This window comes from Diachasma alloeum, unplaced genomic scaffold (assembly GCF_001412515.2).
Source record: "Diachasma alloeum isolate Michigan unplaced genomic scaffold, Dall2.0 Dall_scaffold_00219, whole genome shotgun sequence".
Classification (NCBI taxonomy): Eukaryota; Metazoa; Arthropoda; class Insecta; order Hymenoptera; family Braconidae; genus Diachasma; species Diachasma alloeum.
Window position 1 is genome coordinate 471,744 of NW_021680384.1, and position 24,100 is coordinate 495,843.

At 40.5% G+C, this 24,100-nt stretch overlaps 6 protein-coding genes across 7 annotated transcripts; 2 read left to right on the forward strand and 4 right to left on the reverse strand.

Moving 5' to 3' along the window:
- Positions 1-705: 705 nt before the first annotated feature.
- LOC107037444 lies at positions 706-4,748 on the forward strand. 2 transcript variants are annotated; one of them, XM_015256003.1, is made up of 6 exons: positions 706-928; positions 2,009-2,201; positions 2,584-2,818; positions 3,171-3,313; positions 3,390-3,519; positions 4,028-4,748. In XM_015256003.1, exons 2-6 carry the CDS (start codon positions 2,010-2,012, stop codon positions 4,375-4,377), a joined length of 1,050 nt encoding a protein of 349 aa, XP_015111489.1. In that variant the 5' UTR covers positions 706-928; position 2,009; the 3' UTR covers positions 4,378-4,748. The 2 variants fall into 2 exon arrangements, with proteins under 2 accessions (XP_015111489.1, XP_015111491.1); XM_015256005.1 differs by having other exon boundaries at positions 919-972.
- LOC107037443 (ubiquitin carboxyl-terminal hydrolase 30 homolog) lies at positions 4,680-8,595 on the reverse strand. The gene is made up of 3 exons (XM_015256002.1): positions 8,254-8,595; positions 7,823-8,145; positions 4,680-6,543 (listed from the first exon to the last, which is right to left on the reverse strand). The coding sequence occupies exons 1-3, from the start codon at positions 8,348-8,350 to the stop codon at positions 5,581-5,583; spliced, it is 1,383 nt and encodes a 460-aa protein (XP_015111488.1). The 5' UTR covers positions 8,351-8,595; the 3' UTR covers positions 4,680-5,580.
- A 446-nt stretch (positions 8,596-9,041) lies between these two features.
- On the reverse strand, positions 9,042-12,533 carry LOC107037376 (sedoheptulokinase). The gene is made up of 6 exons (XM_015255904.1): positions 12,300-12,533; positions 11,535-11,750; positions 10,680-10,924; positions 10,047-10,588; positions 9,450-9,645; positions 9,042-9,352 (listed from the first exon to the last, which is right to left on the reverse strand). The coding sequence occupies exons 1-6, from the start codon at positions 12,324-12,326 to the stop codon at positions 9,169-9,171; spliced, it is 1,410 nt and encodes a 469-aa protein (XP_015111390.1). The 5' UTR covers positions 12,327-12,533; the 3' UTR covers positions 9,042-9,168.
- A 765-nt stretch (positions 12,534-13,298) lies between these two features.
- LOC107037372 (pre-mRNA-splicing factor ATP-dependent RNA helicase PRP16) lies at positions 13,299-17,209 on the reverse strand. The gene is made up of 2 exons (XM_015255897.1): positions 13,831-17,209; positions 13,299-13,467 (listed from the first exon to the last, which is right to left on the reverse strand). The coding sequence occupies exons 1-2, from the start codon at positions 17,112-17,114 to the stop codon at positions 13,386-13,388; spliced, it is 3,366 nt and encodes a 1,121-aa protein (XP_015111383.1). The 5' UTR covers positions 17,115-17,209; the 3' UTR covers positions 13,299-13,385.
- A 1,574-nt stretch (positions 17,210-18,783) lies between these two features.
- LOC107037378 (60S ribosomal protein L23a) lies at positions 18,784-21,201 on the reverse strand. Its single transcript, XM_015255906.1, has 4 exons — positions 21,116-21,201; positions 19,900-20,213; positions 19,373-19,500; positions 18,784-19,122 (listed from the first exon to the last, which is right to left on the reverse strand). Exons 1-4 carry the CDS (start codon positions 21,147-21,149, stop codon positions 18,861-18,863), a joined length of 738 nt encoding a protein of 245 aa, XP_015111392.1. The 5' UTR covers positions 21,150-21,201; the 3' UTR covers positions 18,784-18,860.
- A 140-nt stretch (positions 21,202-21,341) lies between these two features.
- LOC107037383 (ras-related protein Rab-34) lies at positions 21,342-23,888 on the forward strand. The gene is made up of 7 exons (XM_015255912.1): positions 21,342-21,560; positions 21,958-22,124; positions 22,670-22,771; positions 22,844-22,908; positions 22,975-23,105; positions 23,517-23,724; positions 23,804-23,888. The coding sequence occupies exons 1-7, from the start codon at positions 21,498-21,500 to the stop codon at positions 23,872-23,874; spliced, it is 807 nt and encodes a 268-aa protein (XP_015111398.1). The 5' UTR covers positions 21,342-21,497; the 3' UTR covers positions 23,875-23,888.
- The last annotated feature ends 212 nt before the right edge of the window (positions 23,889-24,100 follow it).

The following is a 24,100-nucleotide window of genomic DNA, read 5'->3' on the forward strand; positions in this document are numbered from 1 at the left end:
CTTTGGTTGCGTAAGAATCTTCATCTCACATTGACCGTTGGATTTAACACGTTGAAAATGGGAATTGATAAAAAATTATTTTCTTTCTATAAAAAAAATATTTATAGAAAAATTTATTTAAAAAAATTATTTTTTTATCGAAGAGAGAAAATTGATTTTCAATTTTTTATAAGAGTGTGACTATTTTCATAAATGAAAAAATTATATTATAAAAAGAAAAAATACATTTCTTAATTCTACAAAAAAAAGAAATTTCTAATTTAAAAAATCAATTTTTTAGAAAAAAAAAATTGATCGTATTCTTCTCTTCTAAAATACGTTTTTTTTGCCTAAAAAAATAATTTTCTTGAATTTTTCATTTAAAAATATCGATTTGTGGTTCATAAAAAAACATAAAATTAAAAAAAAATCATCGAAAAATTAGAATTCTCTGTCAATAAAAAAACCTAGAGAATTAATTGTTGTTTCTCCGTTAAATTTCTTCAAATTACAAAACATTAATTATTTTTAATAACCAATTGATACAGAATTATCTCCAGACGTCTAGCGGACGGACTAATCTCTCAGTATAAATAACAATCCTTTGAAAAAAAAAAGGTCTGAAAAAAAGATCAATGCACCCGGACGATGTCTTCACCGGCCGTCCGGTGCTCACAGGTCGGTGGGACTTTCGTCCGTTTGCAGAGGTCGTATCTCACCAGCCACTCCGAGGGGAGATCAGGCCGGCACCTGTCCTATCAAATGCTGATAATGAGCATTTAAATAAAACCCTGGGACATTTGGAATTTTTAAACAAAAATCGGTGAGTGACGCCATCACGCAGTAGTCACGCGCACGCTGAGTGAAAGATAAACACAAATAAAAGAATTTTTGTTGATCCCGGAGACGAGTGAGTTCAGTTTGTCGTCAATATTCAGCGATTCAAGAGGTAAATAGAATAAATACTCCTCGGAACACCGAAAATATTCCATTGTGAGGGTCTACTCAACACAATTAATCAAATTAAATTCGCAAAATGATAATTACTGGTCAATAAATCGGTTGAAGGCTTTAAAATTTTTTTTTGCCATTTAAATTCTTTTTTTTTAATTTTAATGCTGATATATATATTTTTTATCACTCGCTATTTTTAAAAATTTAAAATAAACAATTAAAATTTAATTAATTATTCAATTGATTTGTTTATTGAAGTCGATAGTAATTTATGAATTTAGAAATTAAATCATTGCTCATTAAATCCAATTTTTGCAATTTTTCATAATATTTGAGCATTTTTAATGATTTTTTTAATTAAAAATAAACAATTAAAAATTGTCTTTTGCTCTGAAAATCGATATCTGTTGATTAAAAGTGAATTTTAATTTTTTTTAAATTTAATCTATTCATTAATTGATTTCAATTCAATTAATCAATGATTGTTTAACTGATTAAAAATATAAATCTATTGATTTGAAGTAATTTTTCATTTTTCGAAGGCTTTAAAATACGTTTTTTTTATTATTTAAACTGTTGTTTTCAATGTTTAATATTAAATAATTTTTTAGTCACGAAAATAAGCAATTAAAAATTGTCTTTTACTTTGTAAACTGGAATCTGTTGATTGAAATAGAATATTCAATTTTTATTTTGAATTGAAAATAATAAATAATTTCATTTCAATAATTTTTAATTCGTTAAAATTTAAGAAAAGTAATAATCAATTATTTTTTACATCCGTTTCTCTTCAATCGATTTCTCCATTTTTGCTAATTCATGTTAATTGAAGTAATTAATAATTTATAATTTCAACCACCAGCAAATGTAAAAATATTTCTACAAATTTCCGCGAATTACCATAAACGAAAACCGGTATAAATTCCTGGTAGCCATCCCGGGGAGTAACATAACGGTCATTAAGTATTCATGAATGATGGTTGACGAGAAAAAGTTTAAATAAAGGAGCGTTATATTTTTTTCGGTGTGATGATTACCCGATGTTTTCTCGAATTTTTTTTAACCATTTATGCAGAATGACGTCGATAGCTGGGAGTGTTGAACCGGTCGAGAAGGAGGTCAAGGTGAAGGAGAGTGTGACCTTGGTGGTTGGAGACACGAAGAGTCCTGAAAAATCCACCAAGGACGCGGTGAAGGGGACTCCTGGGGGCCCAGTGCCACCTGCCCCCCCACGTGCCAAGAAAATTCCTATTGTCGATCCTGTCGCTGTGAGTCTTGAGGAAAAATTAATTTTTCTTCTCGCAAAAAAATTTGTTTTCCATTTGAAATGCAACTCAATTTATTCCTGATGACGTTAATTAATTGAGAAATCAATTGCCGTTGATTGATTATTAATTAATTCATTGATGTATCGCATTAGAAAATTCTGGAATTTTTTTTTGGTTTTTAGTTGTGGGTCAAATGGTCTTTGAGGTTCATTCGCCCCTCAAAGATGAATTTTCCTTGTCGCAGAAAAAATTAGTTTTCTACTCGAAATGCAATTGATTTATTCTTGAAAAAATTAATTGATTGAGGAATTAGAAACTTTTTAAAATTTTTGATTGAGGGTCAAATGGTCCTGATTAATTTTCCCCTCTTCCAAATTTCCAGAAGACCCATATGCCTGCGAATGTTCCAGTGCCCCATAAAATTCGTTCCAACGATCTTCCGGAAAACTCGTACAACCTAAAACCCCTGGTTTTGTCCACTCATCTGGTGCCTTCCCTCCCCATTGAACTATTCGAACTAATCGCGGAAATCATTGAACATTCCACCCAAACTCCCGTTGTCCTGATACACGAGTCGAGGGTCAATCGTCCTGTCGCCACTGAGATCGTGGATATAGGTATCAATAATAATTTTGCTTCAATTTTCAAACAAGAAATTAATCATTAAATACATTACTTAGATAAATAATTAATTAATTCTTTATGCAGAATTAATTAATATAATTAATTAATAATACTATTTTTATTATTAATTATTATTATTAATTAATTATTTATGAATTCATTATTGTTTTAATAAATTAATTCAGCATAAATGTTGAAAAATAATTAATTAATTAATAATTAAACGAATAAACAATTAAATACATAAACAATTGACCAATAAATGCAAATAAATAAATGATTCAATTTCCTGTTGAAAATTCAACGAAATTATTCAATAAATTATTGAGAGAAATTGTTTTTTAGCATTTTTGCCTGCTAGTCAGGAATGGAAGGATGGAAAACTCCTGCCAGTTGGTCTCGTCTTCGATCATCGTCTTAATACTAAAAATGATCCTGGGGTATATGCTGATGTCGTAGTGGCACAGGACATCGCAGAACACATCGAAGTAATTCAATTTTCATCATCGAAATTCGAAGAAAATTTTCATCAATTTTTTTGCGATTAAATCCTCTTTTCTTTAGGATATTATTGACCTTCGGGGGTATAAGGTAGCTCTCCCAGGGAGGTACACGAAGATCGGAGGAGTGGGATTGCTCTTCAATCATCTCAAAACCAAAGGGGAGAGTCCGTCATTTTTTGGAAATACTTTAGGTAAAAAAAAGGAAATGACTTCACAAAATAAAAAAACTATCCATTTTTTCGTGAATATCATCAAAACTACCCGGTTTATACGAAAATGCCATAGAACATTTTTTGTAGCCCATGAAATTCTCCATAAAAAATTTCTTTTGACATTTTTTCTTACACCCATTCGTGCCTAAGTTAAATCCAAAACAAAATCACAAGAAAGTAAGCAAAATTCTCCACAAAAATGAAGCTGATTTTTTTCTTCTTAAAAATGCGCATATCTTCATAACGAGTGGATTTACGAAAAAATGTCAGTAGACACTTTTTATGGGCCATGAAATTTCCTACAAAAAGTTCCCGAGACATTTCTCTCTGAATCCCTTCCCTCCGGAGATATTTCCTCCGAAACAAAAGCCTTTTTGGCATTTTTCCTTTGATCTTCTCTTATCCAACAATTTTTTGTTTTCCACTCCTGAAAAATGCTAGAAAATAAAATATTCCTCTTAATTATGTTCAACCTGTGTTCCCGAAGACTCTGAGACCCAAGTGGCAGCCCTGCAGATGGTGGCCGGCAAGCAGACGGAAGTGGGAGTGATAGAGGCTCCAGTGATCAACTGTCACAGGTACAACCTTCCAGGAGTCAACAATCTCCTGATCCTGGAGAGTCTGGGGCCCCTGCCCCCCTACCAGATCCTGCTGAACCCGAGGGTCCCCCAGAAGACCACAGATCAAATAAAGAGAGGATTTCTAAATGCTAAATCCAATCCCCAGTGGCTGGATCGCCTCAAATCCTTCGGAGCCAGGGGATTCGCCGAGTACTCACAGGACAATTACGACGTCGAGGAGATTAAAACAGCTGTCACAAGTGTCGCCTATTACTGAAGAGTTACAAAAAACTAGGGCAAAAGTCCGACTAAAAACCCAAACTCAAAAACTCGACAAATTGACGAGAATAAAAACAAAAGGAAATGATTTCTTCAGTAAATTTGGCAGATAATCAAAAAACTTTACCCATTTGTTCGTGAATATTATCAAAACTCCTGGGTTTAGAGGAAAATGTCATAAAATATTTTTTGTAGCCCACGAAATTCTCCATAAAAAATGTTTTTTCACATTTTTCTTAAACTTGAAAAATTGAAGGAATTATTCTCAAAAATAACTGATTAAATGCAAAGACTTGGAAATTAGTTGAGAGCTTCACATCTTTATTTTCGTAATAATTTTGTCACCTAATAAAGACTATAATCTACTTACAATTATCATAATTCTTACGATAATCCTACCCCCACGAATATCCGGAAGAATAAACTCAACATAGAAAAAATAACTCCAGAGTAACTAAACGAATTTATACAAATGGAATCTCAAAAAAAAAATTATAAACCTCTGAAAACATCTCTGGATGAATGTAAAAAATACTTAGGCACTGCGAATGACCCCTAAATTCTGAATATGGCACGTGAAAAATGAAGAAACCCCCGGCAGTCTTGGGACTCAAAAATAATTGGCACTTGTCAAATCAATCGAAATAACAATCGACAGTTCACGACTCCTAAAACACGGAGATCAAATCTCCCATCCTAATCCCCTAGACAGGACGAGGGTAAATTAGTTAAGCTCTAGTGATTATTTTTCAGTCTCTGAAGGATTTCAATTGCCATTTGTTGGATACCCTAGTAATAAATTAAATACGAACTCCCTCACATTGAATTCAACCCCCAGTTTTTCGGAAATATCTCGACACCCACTGGACCCACAAAAAAAACCATTAATCCCTTTTCCGTAGCTCTCTTCTCGCTCTCCAAAAAACCTATTAACAAAAAAGTCCGCATCTCCCACAGCTTTTGAGATATTTCCAAAAAGCCGATAGACCCGAAATCAAAATTCCTCATTCAGAACCAAATTTCACCGGCAGTTTTCCCTGAATATCTCCCGATCGGCAGAGTGAAATTCCCCAATTTCTCCTTCACTCCGCAGCTCCGAAAAATCCCCTCAAAATGATCGTAGCCTCCTTGAAATCGCCTCACCACGTCACGAGATATTCTCCTCTAAAACCGCGTCGAAAATCCTGATCGTCGCCTCCAGCTACAGGCCCTCAATCCTCTCATAAAAAATCAAATAAGGATTAGCACATAGAACATCAGTCAACGTGGTCTTCTCCACGACGTTGTCCGAGGTGTAGAGCCACTGCTGGGGCCGATTCCCCCTGCGATAGCACACGAAATGCCCAGTGTCGACCCTCCCCCGATGCTCAATAACAGCTGTGAGCCGATACTTGTGCTTCCCCTGTCCACTGGCCTGACTATTGATCACCAGAACAGGCAGCGTGGCCTGGCCATTCCTCTTCTTGGCCTCATTAAACGTGAAAGGATCGAGCACAAAGACCTCGGGGAATATCACGACGTCGTCCCTCTTGACGGGTGCCCCGGAGGATCCCCAGGTGGTCCTGAGCACGTGAATGCACAGACATCTCGGCAATTTCCCCATCGTCAACGTCTTCATGGCCGGCGATCTCGTCCCGCAGCCGTCGCACTCGACATTGTTGATGATCTCGCTGGTCACCAGCCTCGAGAACAACTTCCCCAGGGTGTGACGCCGCCAGGGGAGGCCCTCCCCGGCCGGTGGCAGGGGCAGAGAGACAGTCTCCAATTTGTCGTATCTCACTGGCGACCTCCACTGGCACCTCGTGCACTTCAACTGACTCGTTAAGAACCCAGAGAACGGATGGTTCTCGTTGGCGAGGGGCGCCGTCACCTGGGGAATTGCCATCAAGGACGTCCAGGCAGCCCTCAGAGGGCTCTCCAGTGCCTCCTCCTTCAGGTACTTCGTGAGGACCTCTGAGGACCTCGCGAGGATCACTCCGGGCTTCTTCGTGGAGAGGGGGGGAATTGATCTCGTGGATGAGGTCAGGGGGTTCGTTGGGAGTTCGGAGGGCTTCAGGGGCTTTGAGGGGTCCTCCTGGGGGATGTCGTTGCAGGAGACACTTCGGAGGGTTGGGGGGTCGGAGGGGGGCGGGGAGGAGGGGAGGGCGTCGGAGAGACAGCCGCGCTGCAATTAAATCGAAAGATTTTTCGTCTGTTTGGGGAATGCTGGGGGTGTATTGATAATTTGGGAGGGCTTCGAAGATGATTTGGAGAGATGTAACAGAATTTTGAGGGAGAAACTGAAGGAGAGGAAATTCGGGGGAAACTGGGTGAAGGGAAATTAATGGGATTTAATGAATCGTGAGGTGACGTTGGCTGAGGGGAATTGAACTTTTTTCATTCTGAAGGGGTTTTTGGAAGCTTGGAATTAATGGTGATGGTATTTAAGGGGAACCATTCACTTGGGAGATATCGATAATTTAAGATCGTTAATTACAAGTCATCTACTCATTGTTCTGCTAATTTTGTTTTTAAAATCAATTTTGCGTCTGAAAGAGATTTAGGGTAGGGTTAGGTCTGGGAGATGCTAGGGAAGAGCGTCAGCAAGGTGTCAAGAAGCTTTGGAGACAGGAAAAAAATACAACCTAAAAAACCCTGGGATAACGAAATTTAAGAACCAAATGCAGAACTAAAAAAGTCCAATAACGAAAAAAAAAATCGAGGATTGAGTCCAGATCTAGGAGAGGTCTATCAAGCGCATCAACAAGCTTTTTAAATCTACAAAAAAAATCCAACCCGAAAAACCCCTGAAATAACAAAAAATAAAAAAAATCCAAATTCAGAATAAACCGCTCAAATAATGAGAAAAAAAATCCAGGATCGAATTCCGACCCTGGAGATGGCCATCAAGAGTGTTACCAAGGTATCAAGCTCACCAGCAGGCCCACAAAAAAATTAGATTCCCCCAAAAACGGAATAAAAATAATAACGACTTAAAAAAAAACTTTAATAATAAAAAATCCCAAATAACAAATTTTAAAAAAATCCAGGATTGAATCCAGATCTTGTAAAAGTCCATCACGAGGGTCACTGAGGTATCAAGCTCACCCCCAGCCCTTCAAAAAAATTAAAATCTCCCAAAAACCGAATAAAAACCCAAATAACAAATTGAAAAAAAATCCAGGATTGAGTCCCGATCTTGTAAAAGTCCATGAAGAGGGTCCCTAAGTTATCAAGCTCATCCCCAGGCCCACAAAAAAATTAAAATCGCCCAAAAACCGAATAAAAACCCAAATTACAAATTTAAAAAAAACCTTAACAAGAAAAACTCCAAAAAACAAATTTAAAAAAAAATCCAGGATTGACTCCAGATCTTGTGACAGTCCATGAAGCGGGTCACTAAGGTATCATGCTATCCCCAGCCCCCCAAAAAATTAAAAACCCCCAAGAAAAACTCGACTCACCCTAGTTGGCGTCTGTGCTTCATTCTGCAGTGCCATCAGGACGACATGAAACAAGTCATGAGCATCCTGATACCCCGGATCGAAGCTCCACAGTGCCCCCAAGGAGGTTATAACCTCGATGGGAGCCACATCCCCATAGAGGTCCTCCGAGAACCCATTGATCCTGTCCAGGACGAGAATTAAATTGCTGGTGAAGCTGGTGGCCTTGCTCCTGGCTGCCCTCTCATTCAGCCACTTGAGGAAGGTCGGGCATGCCCCCAGGGCCTGCAGAAGTGAGTTCAGAAAGCAAGTGTACCCCAGGTTCGTTATCCCAGCGACTTGACCTTAAAAAAACGATTTACGAAGTCATTTCGCCTCATTTTCCCCTCAAAGTAAAAAAAAAAATCAATTTTAGGGGAAAAAAAAGGGGTCAATGTATTTTGGGGACTCACCTCTTCTCCTGGGCCTGGGGGTGGGCCCCCAGAGGACGAAGGCACCCACTCCTATGGCGAAACCAATGCCAGCAAAGACCAGCCTCTCCACGTCCATTTCCCAATTATTTAGATCAATTTATCCCAAATTATTTGAGGATTCACCGGCGGATTTTTCTTCTATCTCGAGGGATCCTGGGAATTTTTCTTGTCACTGATCACATCTGGGATGATGTGAATATTGTGAGGATGGGGTGTCACATGGGGACTGAGAGAATTGGTGTCAGGGAACTCGAAACTGTTTATTTATGATTTTTTTCTCGAGACTAAGTGTCTGTTGTTTTCTTCTTTTTGGTGGTTAGGACGCAGATTCGGTCACGTGACTGAAGCCTGACTGTTGGCGCGAGATTTGAGTGGATTGAAATCAGGATAAATGATCGGTGGGAGAAATGATTGATGATCAAAAAAAAATTGAGGGATCAATAAGAGAATGATTGGAAAATAATGAAAAAAGATCTGGGAAATTGAAGGGTCATAATTATTAATAAAATGATAAATAAAATACTAATAAATATCTTTTAATTAAATTAAATTATTAATAATTATGACCCTTCAATTATAAATAATTGAATTATTATGATTAATAATTGAGTTATTAATATTTAAATTTAACGTAAAATTATAATAATTATTAAAATGATGAAAAAAGATCTAGGAATTGATGGATCATTTGAATCATTGGAAAATCATGGAACAACCATCAGATTTTTTTTGCGCTGCATCAGCTTTTTTCCTAAAAAGTCCAAAAATGCAATATAATAATTTATTGGTTCTCATATTCCTCGATTAATTAACAATAATTATTGTACTAGGTAAATGGAAAGGTTTATCATCATAAATTGGTCATTTGAGGGGATGAGGTTTAAATTGTTGAGATTATTCAGAGGCAACTCCGGCGATAGCTGCGCCCAGTGCGGCATCTCCAGAATGTCCAAGCTCAAGGGGAAGCTTGTACCAGTGCTGAACCTCTTTCTGAAGGACTGGATTGCGCACTAGGCCCGAGCCATTCCCCACAATCTTCTTTATTCCCTTTTTCTTGAGGATCTCTTGAGACATCATGCTAGTGAAAAATTGAAAACACGGCGAAATCATGAGTTGACGTATCTGTCAATCATACTGATGACTTAATTACGGTTATTAATGATTTTTTAACCCACCTATGGAGATTTTGAATGACTCCAGAGCACAGGGACCTGAAGACGGTCCCCAGGTGGAGTGTATCAAGACTGATTCCTGTGACACTAGCTGTCTTGTGAGGATCATGACGTTCACCCAGGAGAAGAGGCTCAATCCTCATAGAACTGACTGCCGAGTCCTCCTGACCGAGGGAAATCAACTTCTCCCAAACTCTCGCTGTTAAAAAATAAATAATTTATCTATTTTTTGAGTTTTTTGTTAAATTTTCTAACAAAAAATCGAAAAATAAATGAATTCTTCATTGAGTTTTTTATCAAAAAATTAAACAAAATGATTTTTTTAAATAAATAAATAAATAAAATAATTTATTTTTAAATAAATAAACTATTGATTTTGTTTTTTGTTAAAAAATTAAACAAAAAACTCAATAAATTATTTATTTATTGACTTGTCCATTAAATTTCTTAATGGCACAAGAATTGATAAAAATACAGTGAAAAACGGAAAATTCATGTCGAGAAATTCCCCGTAGAAAATTTCTCAATAAAAAATTGAAGAAAAGAATGAAATTCTCCTGAATTTTTCTATGAAATTAATATCTCGGTGTTCCCTCTCACATTGAGGAACCGAGAACCCCAGGTCCATGGTCCACTGCTGCAGCATTTTCACGAAGCTAGCCAGAGTGTTTCCCCCATTGAGGGAAGCAGCAACAGCCAAGTACTCCCCACCAAAGTACGGAAAGTACTCGATGCTGCCAGAGTCCCCAGCCTCCCCCCTGAAGTCCGGATGCACATAAGTCAGTTGTGCCGAGGTGGAGATGTTCATGACAGCCTCGTCCTGGCCCTTGAGAAGTGCGAAGACCGAGCACTGGAGGTCCCCGAGGGCGACGCCAATGGGCACCCCCGCAGGGACGCCGAACCACGTGTGCCCCAGGTGCCCAGCGGTTTCCCCAGCTCTGAGGATCCTCTTGGGCAGCAGTTCCACTGGGAAATTCGCCTTCTCCATGGCCTCCACCTCGAACCTCCCCTCCTCCGTCAGAAAATACCCAAAACTCGCTGCATTCTGATAGCTCATGGCCACATCCTCAGTCCCACAGAGTAAATTCACCATCAGATCTTGAACCGTACCGCATCTGTTGTATTTAGCCAGTTTTTCAGGTCTAGCAAATGAAAATAAACGATCGAGACATGGAGATTAGTCATTTATTCTGGGAGTTATTTATTATTTCAAGGGAGAAATATCGATTTTACTTATTCCGGGCGAACCAGAAGAGGGTGGCACACCCGTAGCCCGGGTGAATCGGCAGATGGCTGGAGGAGGGGGGAAGGCTCTTCAGAAAATTACTGTCACAACGGCTGTCCTGCCAGGTGTAGAGGTGCGATACCTGGGTCTTGTCTATCTCGAGTTTGAAAGTTTTTTCGTTATCGTGGGGTGGGGGTTGGCATTTCCAGAGGGTGACTCCGTGCATCTGGCCACAGACACCAATTGTCGTCACCTGAGGGGAGATTAAAGGAGGAAAAATAATGAAGACCCTGAAAATTTTTTGATTTTTTTAAAAATGATTTTTAGAGTTTTCACATAATTTATTTATTTTTCTTTTAGTTTTCATTTTTCCGAGCCTTGTGACCCTTATTCTGACCCTCATAACCCTTGTAACCCTTACTCGGACCCTCGTGGCCCTTATTCTGACCTTTTGCCCCTTATTTTGAGCCTCGTGAACCTTATTCTCACCGTCATGACCCTTATTTTGACCCTCGTAACCCTTATTCTGACCTTTATGATCCTCATGACCCTCGCGACCTTTAATTTCGGAGTCTTAATTTCGAGTCCCAAATTTTCATCACCAAAAGTCGATTTTAATTTCAATAATATAAAGACATTCAAATTGACTGTTAATTTAAATTTAAATTTTACTCCAAACTCTACGTTTAAAAATAACATTTCACAATTTATTCATTTCCTTATTTATAAGACTTGGCATTCCACATTAATTAATTAATGTTCAAACCACCGCATCTTGCTGTCGACCTCATAAACTCAATTTTCTTAATAAAAAAAAAAAATCTGAAAAATTAACGTGTTAATTAAATTCCAAAATGATTTACCTGTCGTAATAAATCCTTAGGCAGCCTGGAGACGCAGCTGTGCACAGCAGACAAAATTTTCGGTACATCCTGCTTGTTCCCATCAATCCCCAAGTCACTGGGCACATTGGCCTGCGTATCCTTCGACTGTTTCGCAATAATCTCCCCCCTGTTCCTGGCGTACACAACCACCTTGACCGACGTCGTCCCCAGGTCGATGCCCAGGGCCAATTTTCCCTGCGACATTTTCAAGTTTTTCACGGATTTACGACTATTCCCCAAGCGCAATGCAGCCACTCAGCCCGCGACTATGATCTTGATAAACTACTACGTAATGCTCCTATTACTCTATCAATTCGAATAGTTACCCTCAATCTTTCATAATCAAGCATTGGATTAAATCAGAAAGACGATTCAACTTCTACGTCAATTAAAAATTCAAATCAACGTATTTTTAAAATTCAAATATCAATAAATTTATTTTTAAAATTCAAATAATCCAGTGATTTCTGGTTTAAACAGAATTATTTTTGATAATTAATTTCAATGAATTCTTGTGAAAACATTGAAATTGGGAATTGAATAAAAATTTTGGCAATTGTGACTATTCGGTGATGTCAAAACGACAGAGATGCCAGCCCTTCCCCCCAACTAAACCACTATTCTTAGAATCCACTCAAAAAACTCCGCCTTTAGCTATCCCCGACAACCCAATCTATTGTTTTCCCCCCTTATCAGTTGATAAAGTCACCGAAGCAACTGCAGTAACAGCAAGTCCCAATGTACCTCACCGTCTGCCTCAGTCTCGCTCATTCCGGGGTCATCAATAGATCAATGAGTGGAACAATTAAAAAACCATCTCCCACTGATGAATTATATAACCACTGGCACTCGTCTCTCATCGGAAATCCATTTTCCTCTGTTTTTACATTCAAAGAATTTCGAGTTCACCTGCCGCATGTCCCGGGGACACGTAGCGAAGTGTAAAAAAGTTTAAAAAAACCACTTCATTCGAGCGAAAAAAAGGAATTCCCAGTCGAAATTTATCGGTTGAGTCGGAAGAGTGCATTCCTCTGACGCCAGATGTCAATGAAATTGTCTGACAATTCGGGGGGGGGGGACAATTCCATGTTTGAAAACAATTACATCACCAACGTCTGGCTAATCTTTGGAAAATTCTAAAATAAAATTACATTATATTAATCCGATAAAATTTTTCATCTCCGATTTTTATTCTTTGCCATTTTTTTAATGTATTCTATCAAAATGTTAGGATAGAAATTCAATTGATGGGTATTCTTTCATTATTTGAAAAAATATATCAATTTTAAAACTTTCCGGAGACACTGAAAAATCGAAATTGTTGTTTTGTTACGAATCGATCATCATCCCAACAAAAAGTATCAATACTCTCCTCATTATTCATCATAAATATCTCTTCATTTGAAAATGAGAAAAACTGTTCCCTCAATTTGTATACTGCAATGGGAATAGAATCCAATAAATTTAATTTAATCTGACCGCAAAGAAAAATTGGAAAGAAAACAATAAAATAAATAAGTATAATGTAATATAATCTAGGAACGGGCACAAAGCGCCCAAAAATTTCAAACATGCCATATTCTGTTTTTACGTCGAAATAATCCATTGTTTCTTTGAGTCTTGTGATATCAAGACTTATATTGCTCAAAATCGTTTCATCCTCGAGCCCTTTGATAACAAGGAAAATTGAAAATTTTCATGTTTGAAAACATCACCAAAAAAAAAAAACTTGAACTCCAAATCTCAATGTAAGCGAGGCGTGTATTACCCCACAGAAGTCTCTCCGCACCTCATAAAAAAATATGTACAATGTAGTGAATTAATAATTATTTACAGTCCTAGCCGCGCCGGAGTCTTCCTGTAAGGTGCTGGAGTCCCCGGCTCTCTGATGCCTGGCGTCAATATTTCTTTCCTGCAAACAGAAAACAAAAAATCACAAAAAATTAACGACGCCAATAATCAACACCTCAAGTGATATTAATGTCAATTCAGTAGCGAAGCGGTAAACCGGGTCAAGTCGATTTTGACTTTTGGCCATTTTTTGACAAATATCTCGGAATCTAAGAGAGATAGCAAAATTTTGCTCATTACCTTTTTTATAACCCTCAGTTGACTCTACAAAAAAGGTTATGACAAAAATTTTTCTATCTCTTTTAGATTCCCAGATATTCGTCAAAAACTGGCCAATAGTCAAAATCGACTTAACCCGGTTTACCGCTTGGCTACTGAGTTAAAGTGTCATAAATTCAACATTTTAACGACCGACAAATCATACTTCCTGACAGAAGCCTGTTCCTTCTCAAGCTGCTCCTTGGCCCTCGCCTTCATCTCCTCCTCCGCCGCCTTCATCTGTCCCTCCATCTCCTGCAGATGCTGCACAGCCTGCCGCCTCTTGGCCTGTCCACTCCCCGTCTCCTTGACACTGAAGAACATGGGCCCGAGCTCCGCCAGCCAGTGCCCATCAACAGCCGTGACACACTGCATGTACTCCTTAGCAGTCATCACGAGTTCGTGATAAACGACGTAATCAGGAGTGAATCCCATGCCGAAAAGCGCCGAAGTCGGATGAAGATAGCAAGGCATTCCAGTCCTGCAATTGACGTACTCCCCGATGCCCTTGAGTCTGGCAGCCTGATGAAAGTAGGCAGAGCAGATGCACTTCCTGACGATGTCCCAGTCATTTCCACAGCTCGTGAGTTCAAGCTTCTGCTGTTTGAGAATCTCCTCCAGCTGCTGCCTGACCTCCCGCACCTTCCTCATGGCCTTGGCATGAATGAAGTGATCGTTGCACCAGGAGCTCGAGTACCCATTGACCTTCCACTGCTGGTAGACGTGGAGAAACGTCAGGTGATCGGACTCGGGCACCTGGAACTTCTCCCTGGCTGAGTCAGAGTCCTCCTCCCTGCCTTTTGGCCTGTAAAATACCGAAGGCACCGACAGCATGGAGACGATGATGAGGATCTCCGCTGTGCACCCCAGCTGCGACGCCACGATCAGCATCTGGCACTGGGGAGGATCAAGAGGAAACTCCGCCATCTGCCTGCCTAGGGGCGTGAGTCTCCCGGTGTTGTCGAGAGCCCCTAGAATCCAGAGCTGATAGAGGGAATTGAGGATGTTGTCCTGCGGCGGAGGGTCCATGAAGTGGAAGGCCAGCAGGTCCTGCACCCCCAGAGACTTCAGTAGCAGAACGGTATTGGCGAGGTTGGTCCTCTGGATCTCGGGGACTCCAGTGAGCAACAACTCGTCGAGGTACTGCCTCCTGGTGTAGAGCCTGAAGCAAACCCCTGGCCCCGTCCTCCCGGCCCTTCCACTTCTCTGATCAGCATTGGCCCTCGACACCGGATACACCTGCAGGGCGTCCATGCCGATCCTGGGGTTGTAGACCTTGAGCTTGCAGTAGCCAGAGTCCACGACGAAGACTATCCCATCGACAGTTAGAGACGTCTCCGCGATGTTTGTGGCGACCACGCACTTCCTCAATCCCCCCTCGGACTTCTGGAAGATCTTGGCCTGCAGATCGGAGGGCAGCTGCGAGTAGATCGGCAGGATGAGGAGCTCCGGGGCTGAATCGATCTCCCCGAGTCTCTCCTTCAGGGCCTCGCAAGTCACCTCGATGTCCTCCTGACCCGGCATGAACACCAGGACATCCCCGGACTTTGGCTGCAGGTGAATCTGCAAGACCTGCTTCACCGCAGCGTCAACGTAGTCCTCCACGGGGTTCTTCGCGTGGATCGTCTCCACGGGAAAGGTCCTCCCCGGGATCTGGAAAGTCGCGGCATTACCGAAGAAGGCGCTGAACTTGCTCGAGTCCATGGTCGCCGAGGTGACGATGAGCTTGAGATCGTGGCGGCGCGCCACAACTTCCCTCAGCAAACCGAATAACACGTCTGTCGACAAGGACCTCTCGTGCGCCTCGTCCATGATGATGACGCTGTACCTCTCCAGGTCGCCCTCCCTCAGGCTCTCCCGCAGGAGGATACCGTCGGTCATGTACTTGATGACGGTCTCCTTGGAGGTGCAGTCTTCAAACCGAATGGCGTAGCCGACCTTGTCCCCGAGGGCGGACGCCATCTCGTCGGAAACGCGTTTCGCCACTGACATTGCGGCGACCCTCCTCGGCTGGGTGCAACCGACCATTCCGTTTCTGCTGTAGCCGTCCTCGTGGAGGTACTGCGTCAGCTGCGTCGTCTTGCCGCTGCCGGTCTCCCCCACGATGACGACCACCGAGTTCTCCCGGATGATAGTCATGAGCTCCTGGCGGACCGCGAAGACCGGGAGACTCCTGCGCTGGGCGAGGATCTGCCGGTGCCGGGAGTCCGAGTTCTCGGACGATGCCATGTGCCTCGCGTACTTCTGCCCGGCCTTGAAGTCCGTCTCCTCCGCCGGGGCCTCCCTGTCCTCCTTCCTCTTGTCCTTGACCCCCATTATGTTCCCGAGGTGCGTTCCCGAGAGATCCCAGTGCTTCTTCTGCGCGCGTTTCCGCTCCTTCTGCTCTCTGTACGCCCGCACCAGGGCCGACCCCTTCCGGGCGACCAACGCCATGTCCGACGTCGGATCGCGGACCGGAACCACCGGCTCCGGCTGCTTTGTGAAGACAATCCTCCCGTCGAGGAACGGCGGCACCACGTTGTGCACCAGGAGGTGGACCCGCGCCTCGCCCTCGTCGTCCGGGTCGTTGTCGTGCTCCAGCGAGCTGACGACTCCGGACGTCAGCATTCTGTTCCTCTCCCAGAGCTCGTTGTCCTTGTTGATCTGCCTCTGCTGGGCCGACACCCGCTTCTGGCGCTTCGCCTCCAGCTCCTGCTCCTTCTTCTGGGTGTACTCCTCGGAGACGTCGAAGTGGTGCCCCTCCCCGTCGTCCAGGCCGTACCACTCGCGGTCCAGCCTCTGCTGCTCCTCCTCCCAGAGCTCCGCGTCCTCCCCCTCCACCAGCGGAGTCCCTCCCGAGGGCTTTCTGTCCTTGTTCCAGGGGTTGTACTTGTAGGAGGGGGTGAACTCGCTCCTCATGGAGTCACGGTGATCACGACCGTAGGCCTTTGGCGTCGGGTGGTCCCAGCTGGACTTCCTCGGCTCCTCCTCGTCGTCGTCGTCCCAGTTGCTCTTGGATGTCGGGTCTCGCGTCCGGAAATGGGGCGTCCGCGGCTCGTCCTTGAACCTCGGCGTCGAGCGGGAGCTCTCCGAGCGCTCGCGGCTCCGGCTTCGGGCCCGCCCCTCGCGCCGGCGGTTACGGCGGTCCTGGAGGTCCAGGCGCTGCTGACGCAGGCGGTCCTCCAGCCGACGCTGCGCATCCCGGTTCACTCCACCCGTGTGCGTCGGCGTCTCCTCCGTCGGGTTTCGGTAGCTTCGGTCCTTGTGGTCTGGTCGCGGTCCTCTGGGGGCCCTCGACGGCGCATCCTGGGAACTCTCGCGGCGCTTCTTCTCCGCTAGCTTGTCCAGACCGAAGACCGAGGGCAGGGGCTTCTTGAATGTGTGGTCCGACGGCTTCTTCGACAGGATCAGACCCCCGGGCTGCGATCTGTCGCTGCCCTCCAGGCGGTACAGGTCCGGGGGGTCGGACATGGGCAATCGGGGTTCTATCCGCGGTCTCAAGCACTTTCGCAATTTTTTGGGGATTGTTTAGGTTTGGAAACGGCAGGGGAATGGGTTAGGGAGAGGCGAACGGTTTGGTCACTGATTTTCAGGTTATGGTCGAGGTGGGGAAAGGGAGAGGGGAGGGCGCTGGGGGGGAAGCGCGAAATACTGTAATTTTGAATCGCCGCGGGGGTTTTTTGGTTTTTTTTTTATAGAATCGAAGGGTTGGGATCGGGAATAAAGGTTTGATGGTTAAAAACTGATTTTGGGATATAAAATGTTGGGAGAGGATGGGGAATAGTCAATTATTTGGAGTTTGTGGGTATTTTAAGGCTATGAAATAGCTAATTTTCTATTTTCGAGGGGAGAAAATATATTTTTTTTATAGAATCACGAGGTTGTGAGAAAAAAAAAGTTTGATGGTTAAAAATTGATTTTGGGATATAAAATGTTGGGAGAGGATGGGGAATAGTCAATTATTTGGAGTTTGTGGGTATTTTAAGGCTATGAAATAGCTAATTTTTTATTTTCGAGGGGAGAAAATATGTTTTTTTTTATAGAATCACGAGGTTGTGAGAAAAAAAAAAGTTTGATGGTTAAAAATTGATTTTGGGATATAAAATGTTGGGAGAGGATGGGGAATAGTCAATTATTTGGAGTTTGTGGGTATTTTAAGGCTATGAAATAGCTAATTTTTTATTTTCGAGGGGAGAAAATATGTTTTTTTTTATAGAATCACGAGGTTGTGAGAAAAAAAAAAGTTTGATGGTTAAAAATTGATTTTGGGATATAAAATGTTGGGAGAGGATGGGGAATAGTCAATTATTTGGAGTTTGTGGGTATTTTAAGGCTATGAAATAGCTAATTTTTTATTTTCGAGGGGAGAAAATATGTTTTTTTTTATAGAATCACGAGGTTGTGAGAAAAAAAAAAGTTTGATGGTTAAAAATTGATTTTGGGATATAAAATGTTGGGAGAGGATGGGGAATAGTCAATTATTTGGAGTTTGTGGGTATTTTAAGGCTATGAAATAGCTAATTTTTTATTTTCGAGGGGAGAAAATATTTTTTTTTTACAGAATCACGAGGTTGTGAGAAAAAAAAAGTTTGATGGTTAAAAATTGCTTTTGGGATATAAAATGTTGGGAGAGGACGGGGAATAGTTGATTATTTGGGTTTTTGTAATGAGTTTTAGGGTATGTTTGGATGGGGAAGGGGAAAGTGCGCGAAATAGTTAATTTTTTAAAGATAAAAATTGGTTTTTCGAAGGAAACTGAAGGTTTTGGTGAGAAAAAATAATTTGGTGTTTGAAAATTGTTTTTGGGACATGAAATGTTGATGAAATAAATTGTTTTTTTAATTGAAAATGCTAGGAATTAATGGTTAATGCGTAATTAAATAGATTTTCGAGTCTAGACGCATTATTAGGAAAAAAATTGAGGGAAAATAGTGATTTTTTGGATCAAAACTCTTGTTGAACTGATTAAAACATTTAGATTATGAAAAAAAATCATCTAAAATTGTGATCTGAATTGTGAATTTAAAAAAATCTTAAATTTTTTTGTTACTCGAATGTTTCAATTTACTTCCAATTGAAAAATTTAATTCAAAATTTTGGTGATTACCTATGGATTTGGGAGAAATAATGGGCAATTATATCCTGCACAGATGTTTAAATTTATTCAGCACAGATATTTTATATTTTTATACAAGTAGAATGGAATAATAAAAATACTTATATTATACCAATCTTGTTGGCGACATCGAGTGCATCGTAGTCACGAGTGAGACGTACGTAAGCCTTCTTCTTGCCATCGGGCCTGATGAGGGTGTTCACTTTGGCGACATCGATGTCGTAGAGCTTTTTCACTGATGCCTTGATGTGGTATTTGTTGGCACGTGTGTGCACAATAAACACCAGAGTGTTGTTGTCCTCGATTTTCTTCATGGCTGCCTCAGTCGTGAGGGGGAATTTTATGATGTTGTAGGCATCCATTCTAAAAATAATAACAAATCGTCATCTTCAATGTCACTTTTACTTAAAATTCAATTTATTCTGAATAAAGTTTTATTTTTATTTCAAAATCATTTTGAATAAATCTTAATTCGACACAAAATTTTTAATTTCAGGACAAATGATAGCACGCGCTAGAGGCAATATACCATAATCAAAAATAAATAATAAATAAATTGATGAACAATTATGAAAAAAGAGGTTTAAGCATTTTTTGTGGAGAAGTTTGTTACCTGTTCCTGTTGGGGACAGATTTTCGCTGGTACTTTGGATTCCTGGGGGGTCTGAAGGTCTTGGGACGGTGGAAATGAACCGAAGTCCTGATTTTTCTCACACGAGAGCCATGGACACCCTTCAAGATCTGTAATAAATAAATTTTTAATGATTAAAAATAATCCTCGGGAGAATTTCACACTAGACGAGACCATTAACTCAAAATTAACTTCACGAATCAAATTTCAACACAAGAATTTAATAATTAAATCAATCCTGAAAGCACTCCTGAATTTTCGGGGATAAAAAGTAATTTTTTAAATCAAAGTTCTACCCTAAATCAGAAGATAATCTCTTTTGAGAATTGATTCAAGATAATTCTCCAGACTCAATTAAAATGACGAATAAAAATGTTTTCAATGATTATTTCCCTCTTCTTCACACGTTAACATTGAAAATAAATTTTAGATTTTAATCTTCAAAAAAAAAATTGATAAAAGTCTTCAAAATTGAAGTTTGAAGAAAATTGAAGTAATTAATTTTTTACCTTCTTCTGGGCCTTGAGAGCCTTCTGAAGAGGTGCAGCCTTTCCACCCTTGGGTGTCTTCTTGCCAGGTGCAACATTCTTGACCTTGGGCTTGGCAGTCACTGGCTTTGGTGCTGCTTTGGCTGCAGGTTTGGCAGCATTCTTGGCTGCCCCCTTCTGGGTCTTGGCTGCTGCCTTGGCAGCGGGCTTGGCAGCCTTGGCTGCATCCTTAGCTGGCTGTTTGGCCGCTGGTTTGGTCACCTTGGAGGTGGAGGCAGCTGTCGCTGGCTTCTTCTCCGCTTTCTTCTCGGTCTTTTTCTCGGCTGGCTTGCCAGCTAAACTCATGCAATTTAAAAAAAATTATGAAATAAGTAAGTGATTGAAATGATTAATTACTGGATTTACTTCACTTGTTCTTCACAAAAAATTCCCTCTTAAATTAAGTATTGCTCCCAACTAATTTATAAATCATCACAATTTAAGGGAATTTCATACTAGACGAGGCGATGAACTTGAAATAGAATAGAATTTATAAAAATTAAACTGAATTATTGAAAATTATCAGTGCGTTCTCGATAAATGAATAAGAGACTTTAAATGATTGAAAACAAATGATTATTTCGTGTTTTTATGATAAATGTTGAGCAAAAAATTTATTCCTGAAGTAATTATTCCACTTTTTTCGCTAATACATGAACGAAATGCATCAAAATAATTTTTTATGGGTAAAAAATCATCAATAAAATCCAAGAAAACCTACAAAATCGTGAAAAGGAATCAAACAAGCAATTATCTCACTTTTTCATCATTAGAAACTGCTTTATAAATCGATCATTGCGTAAACAATTCGACAAATTACCACAATAATTTTAAAAAAATGTAGGAACTAATCTCAAAGCAAGAAACATAACCTAAAACCCCACAAATACTCTCCAACATTTTTACTCACTTATTTCCCCCAAAAATTCACTTTAAAAAAATTTCAAAAAATATTAACAATTATTCACACTCGTCTATTGTTCATTAAAAATTATTTTTCATGTAAATAATGGTCCCCATGTGACTGACACGAAGCACATGGCCCCCCGTCCCGAGAACTTCACTTCAAGCACGAAAAAAATGTAATTAATTCTGCAAAAATTGTGAACAAAAACCAGGAGATGGATTATTACTTGGGGATGATGATTTTTTTGGGTGATTTTGGTGATAATTGAGGGTAACTAACGAAAACAATTACCTGCTTTGTCCGTGGGCTTCGGTTTGGGAGCCATTTTGCTGAAAAGGACTGGACCGAGCGCCGGAAATTGACTGACAAGTCACGACTACTCGATTCAAATCAACATTTCGGGTATTTTACCGACCGAGGGTCAAAATGTCACCCCCCACCCCGGGAAAAACTTGAACGTGCACCTGTCACAGCAACCAATGTTGTTTTTGTGGGGAAATTGACAACAGAAGCTGGAGTTCACGTCCACTTGATTGTTGAATTACGAAAAAATAACTAAAATTGTGGAAATAAAGTTGAGATTTTTGTTTTATTTTTGATAAGGCCATTGGACGATCTTTTCAAAATTGAGGGCCAGGAATTTTGGGACAATTCACTCGTTCTGGGTAAAATAATGCTGGAGACGCGATCGGCTGTTTATAAAATGCTGAAGCCAGTGGCTAATGAAGAAAGAAGAGTGAGTAATTGAGTGAAAATTTTACTTGATGAAAATAAATAATTTTAGACGGAATTTTGTTTTTGATGAAAATTTCGTCAGCTACAAAAAAATTGTTTTTATATTTTCTTAGAGCCATTTGTTAACGAGACAAATTAAAAAATAATAAACCATTGAATTTGACTCCGAGGAAATGAAGTGAAACGAAGATTTTCAATTCATCAAGAGTTAAATGATTGCAAAAATCGGATAATTTCACTCTGCCGAATTCATTCTCTCGTTCGTTCTCTACTAGAGGGCGTTGGCCCCGCTCGCTTCGCTCGTTCCGCTCACTCCGCTCCCACTGCAACGAAAAAATGCAACAATTTGCTGCGGAATTTTTTTTTCAATGAAATTAATTTTTTTGTATTAATTTCAGATTGTAAATTGGCCTCCCCCGTTTTCCAGTTCCATAACACCTTATAAGCAGCGAGAATTTAATAATCTAGTGCGTCAGGCGTGCTCATCAGCGGCAACAGTCCCAAGAATAGCTAAAGTAATTGTTCTGGGTGATGTAGCAGTCGGAAAAACGTCTCTGGTGAATCGGTAATTTCCAATAAAAACGGCAATACAGCGGACGAATTTCCGGAACTATTAAAAGGCCTCGGGAGTGAAAGAAGGACTGGAAAGAATTTCCAGCCGACAAAATATGCAAAAATCTGAAGGATAGCTTGAAAAATTTCCATAAACTGCACGAAACGAGTTAAAAATGATCTCGAGAGGATGAAAAATTTAAATAAATGTTCAAAAATACGAGGTGGTCAACAGGTATGGGCGCCATCTTGCTGGGCTACCCCCTCCCTCTTCCGCAATGGGCTTCAAAGATGGCGGCGCCCCCACCTGGCATTTTTAAACATTCATTAAAATTATTTATGCTCTTTAGATCACCTTGAACTCGCTTTATCCGGTTTTTATAACGTGATCAAATTTTTTAAGCCATCTTTCAGATTTTTCTATTCCCTGATGACTGAGAATTCATGCCGCAAAGTTTTCCCGCGAATTTCACGAGTTTTTTTATCCATTTCCATAATTCTTGTTTCCTCTCGAGACCTCTCCATCAACAATCTTGTATTCAATAACAATTTTTTCAGCTTCTGTCACAAAAAATTCGATAACAACTACAAAGCAACGATCGGAGTGGACTTTGAAGTCGAGCGATTTGACATTCTTGGAGTCCCCTTCAATTTACAAATGTAATTTCACGATCAATTTCATCATAAATTGTCATTAACAATTAATTGAGACATCTATTTCGTCACTTCTAGATGGGATACAGCGGGTCAAGAGCGATTCAAGTGTATCGCAGCATCTTATTACAGGGGTGCCAACGGTAAGCCCTAAAAATTCCAAATTAACCAATCGCTCTAAATAAATAAATAATTTTTTTTTCGCAAAGTGATAATGATTGTCTTCGATCTCGGGAGTTTATTCACCCTTTCCCACTCTAAACAGTGGCTCGAGGAGGCGATGAAGAGCAATACTGGACCGTGTCACGTGTTCTTGGTGGGAACAAAGAGAGATTTGCTGGTAAATAATCAGTCCAACGATTGAGAGGCCTGGAGACTAAAAAAAACTACTGAAATGAGTAGAAAGTGACCTGAACAGGAAAAATTTCACGAAATGTTTCAAAATACGAGGCTGTTGGCGGGTGCAGGCGCCATCTTGCGGTGGTACCCCTCCCCCTTTCAATGTGGCGGCGGCTCCACCTCGTGTTTTTAAACATTTTTTAAAATTATTCATTCGCTTTAAATTATCCTCAACTCGCTTCGTCCGGTTTCTATAGAATGAACAATTTTTTTAAGCCATCTTTCAGATTTTTTCGGCTTTTTTTGGCTGGGAATTCATGGCGCAAAGTTTTCCCCACATTTCAGTGTTTTTTTTAGCTCCCGAGGCCTCTTAAAAAATTAAATGGTGTAAAAAATGGGTTTTTGTTGCAAGTCGAATCAAGTTTACGAGATAATCGAGAGACGCGCAGTAGCAGTGGCCGAGGCAATGACGGCCGAGTACTGGGCGGTATCGGCCAAGACTGGTGATGGTGTTCCTGAACTATTCTCTCGCATTGCTGCACTGTCGTTTGAAGCAACTGTCTTGAGGGAAATGAAATCCTCGAGGAGTGAACATGTGACTCTTGGGTCAGACCTCATAAGTGGGTGATTCTCACATTTTTAAATCAACCAGAACAATTGTAAAACGAGGATAAATTAATGAGGAAAAATATCTTTCAGGTCTTAAGAAGCATCAAGACGTGGAGAAGAAGGAGAAGAGGCTTACAAAATGGTTGAGATGCACCTCCTAATCAAGCATTGAATCTAGAGACAGATGACCCGTTTTACCCCAGTGTTTTTGCAATTTTCCTCTAGTCAAAAAAAATTTTTACGGCTCAATTGCAATAAAAAAAATCTAAAAAAAATTTTCCAAGTGTTATTATCAAATTTTAAATTGAATCCATGTCTTAAAATCGATATTTATTTATAAAAAAATTCCCAAGACTCAAAAATAATTTTCACACAAATAATTAACAA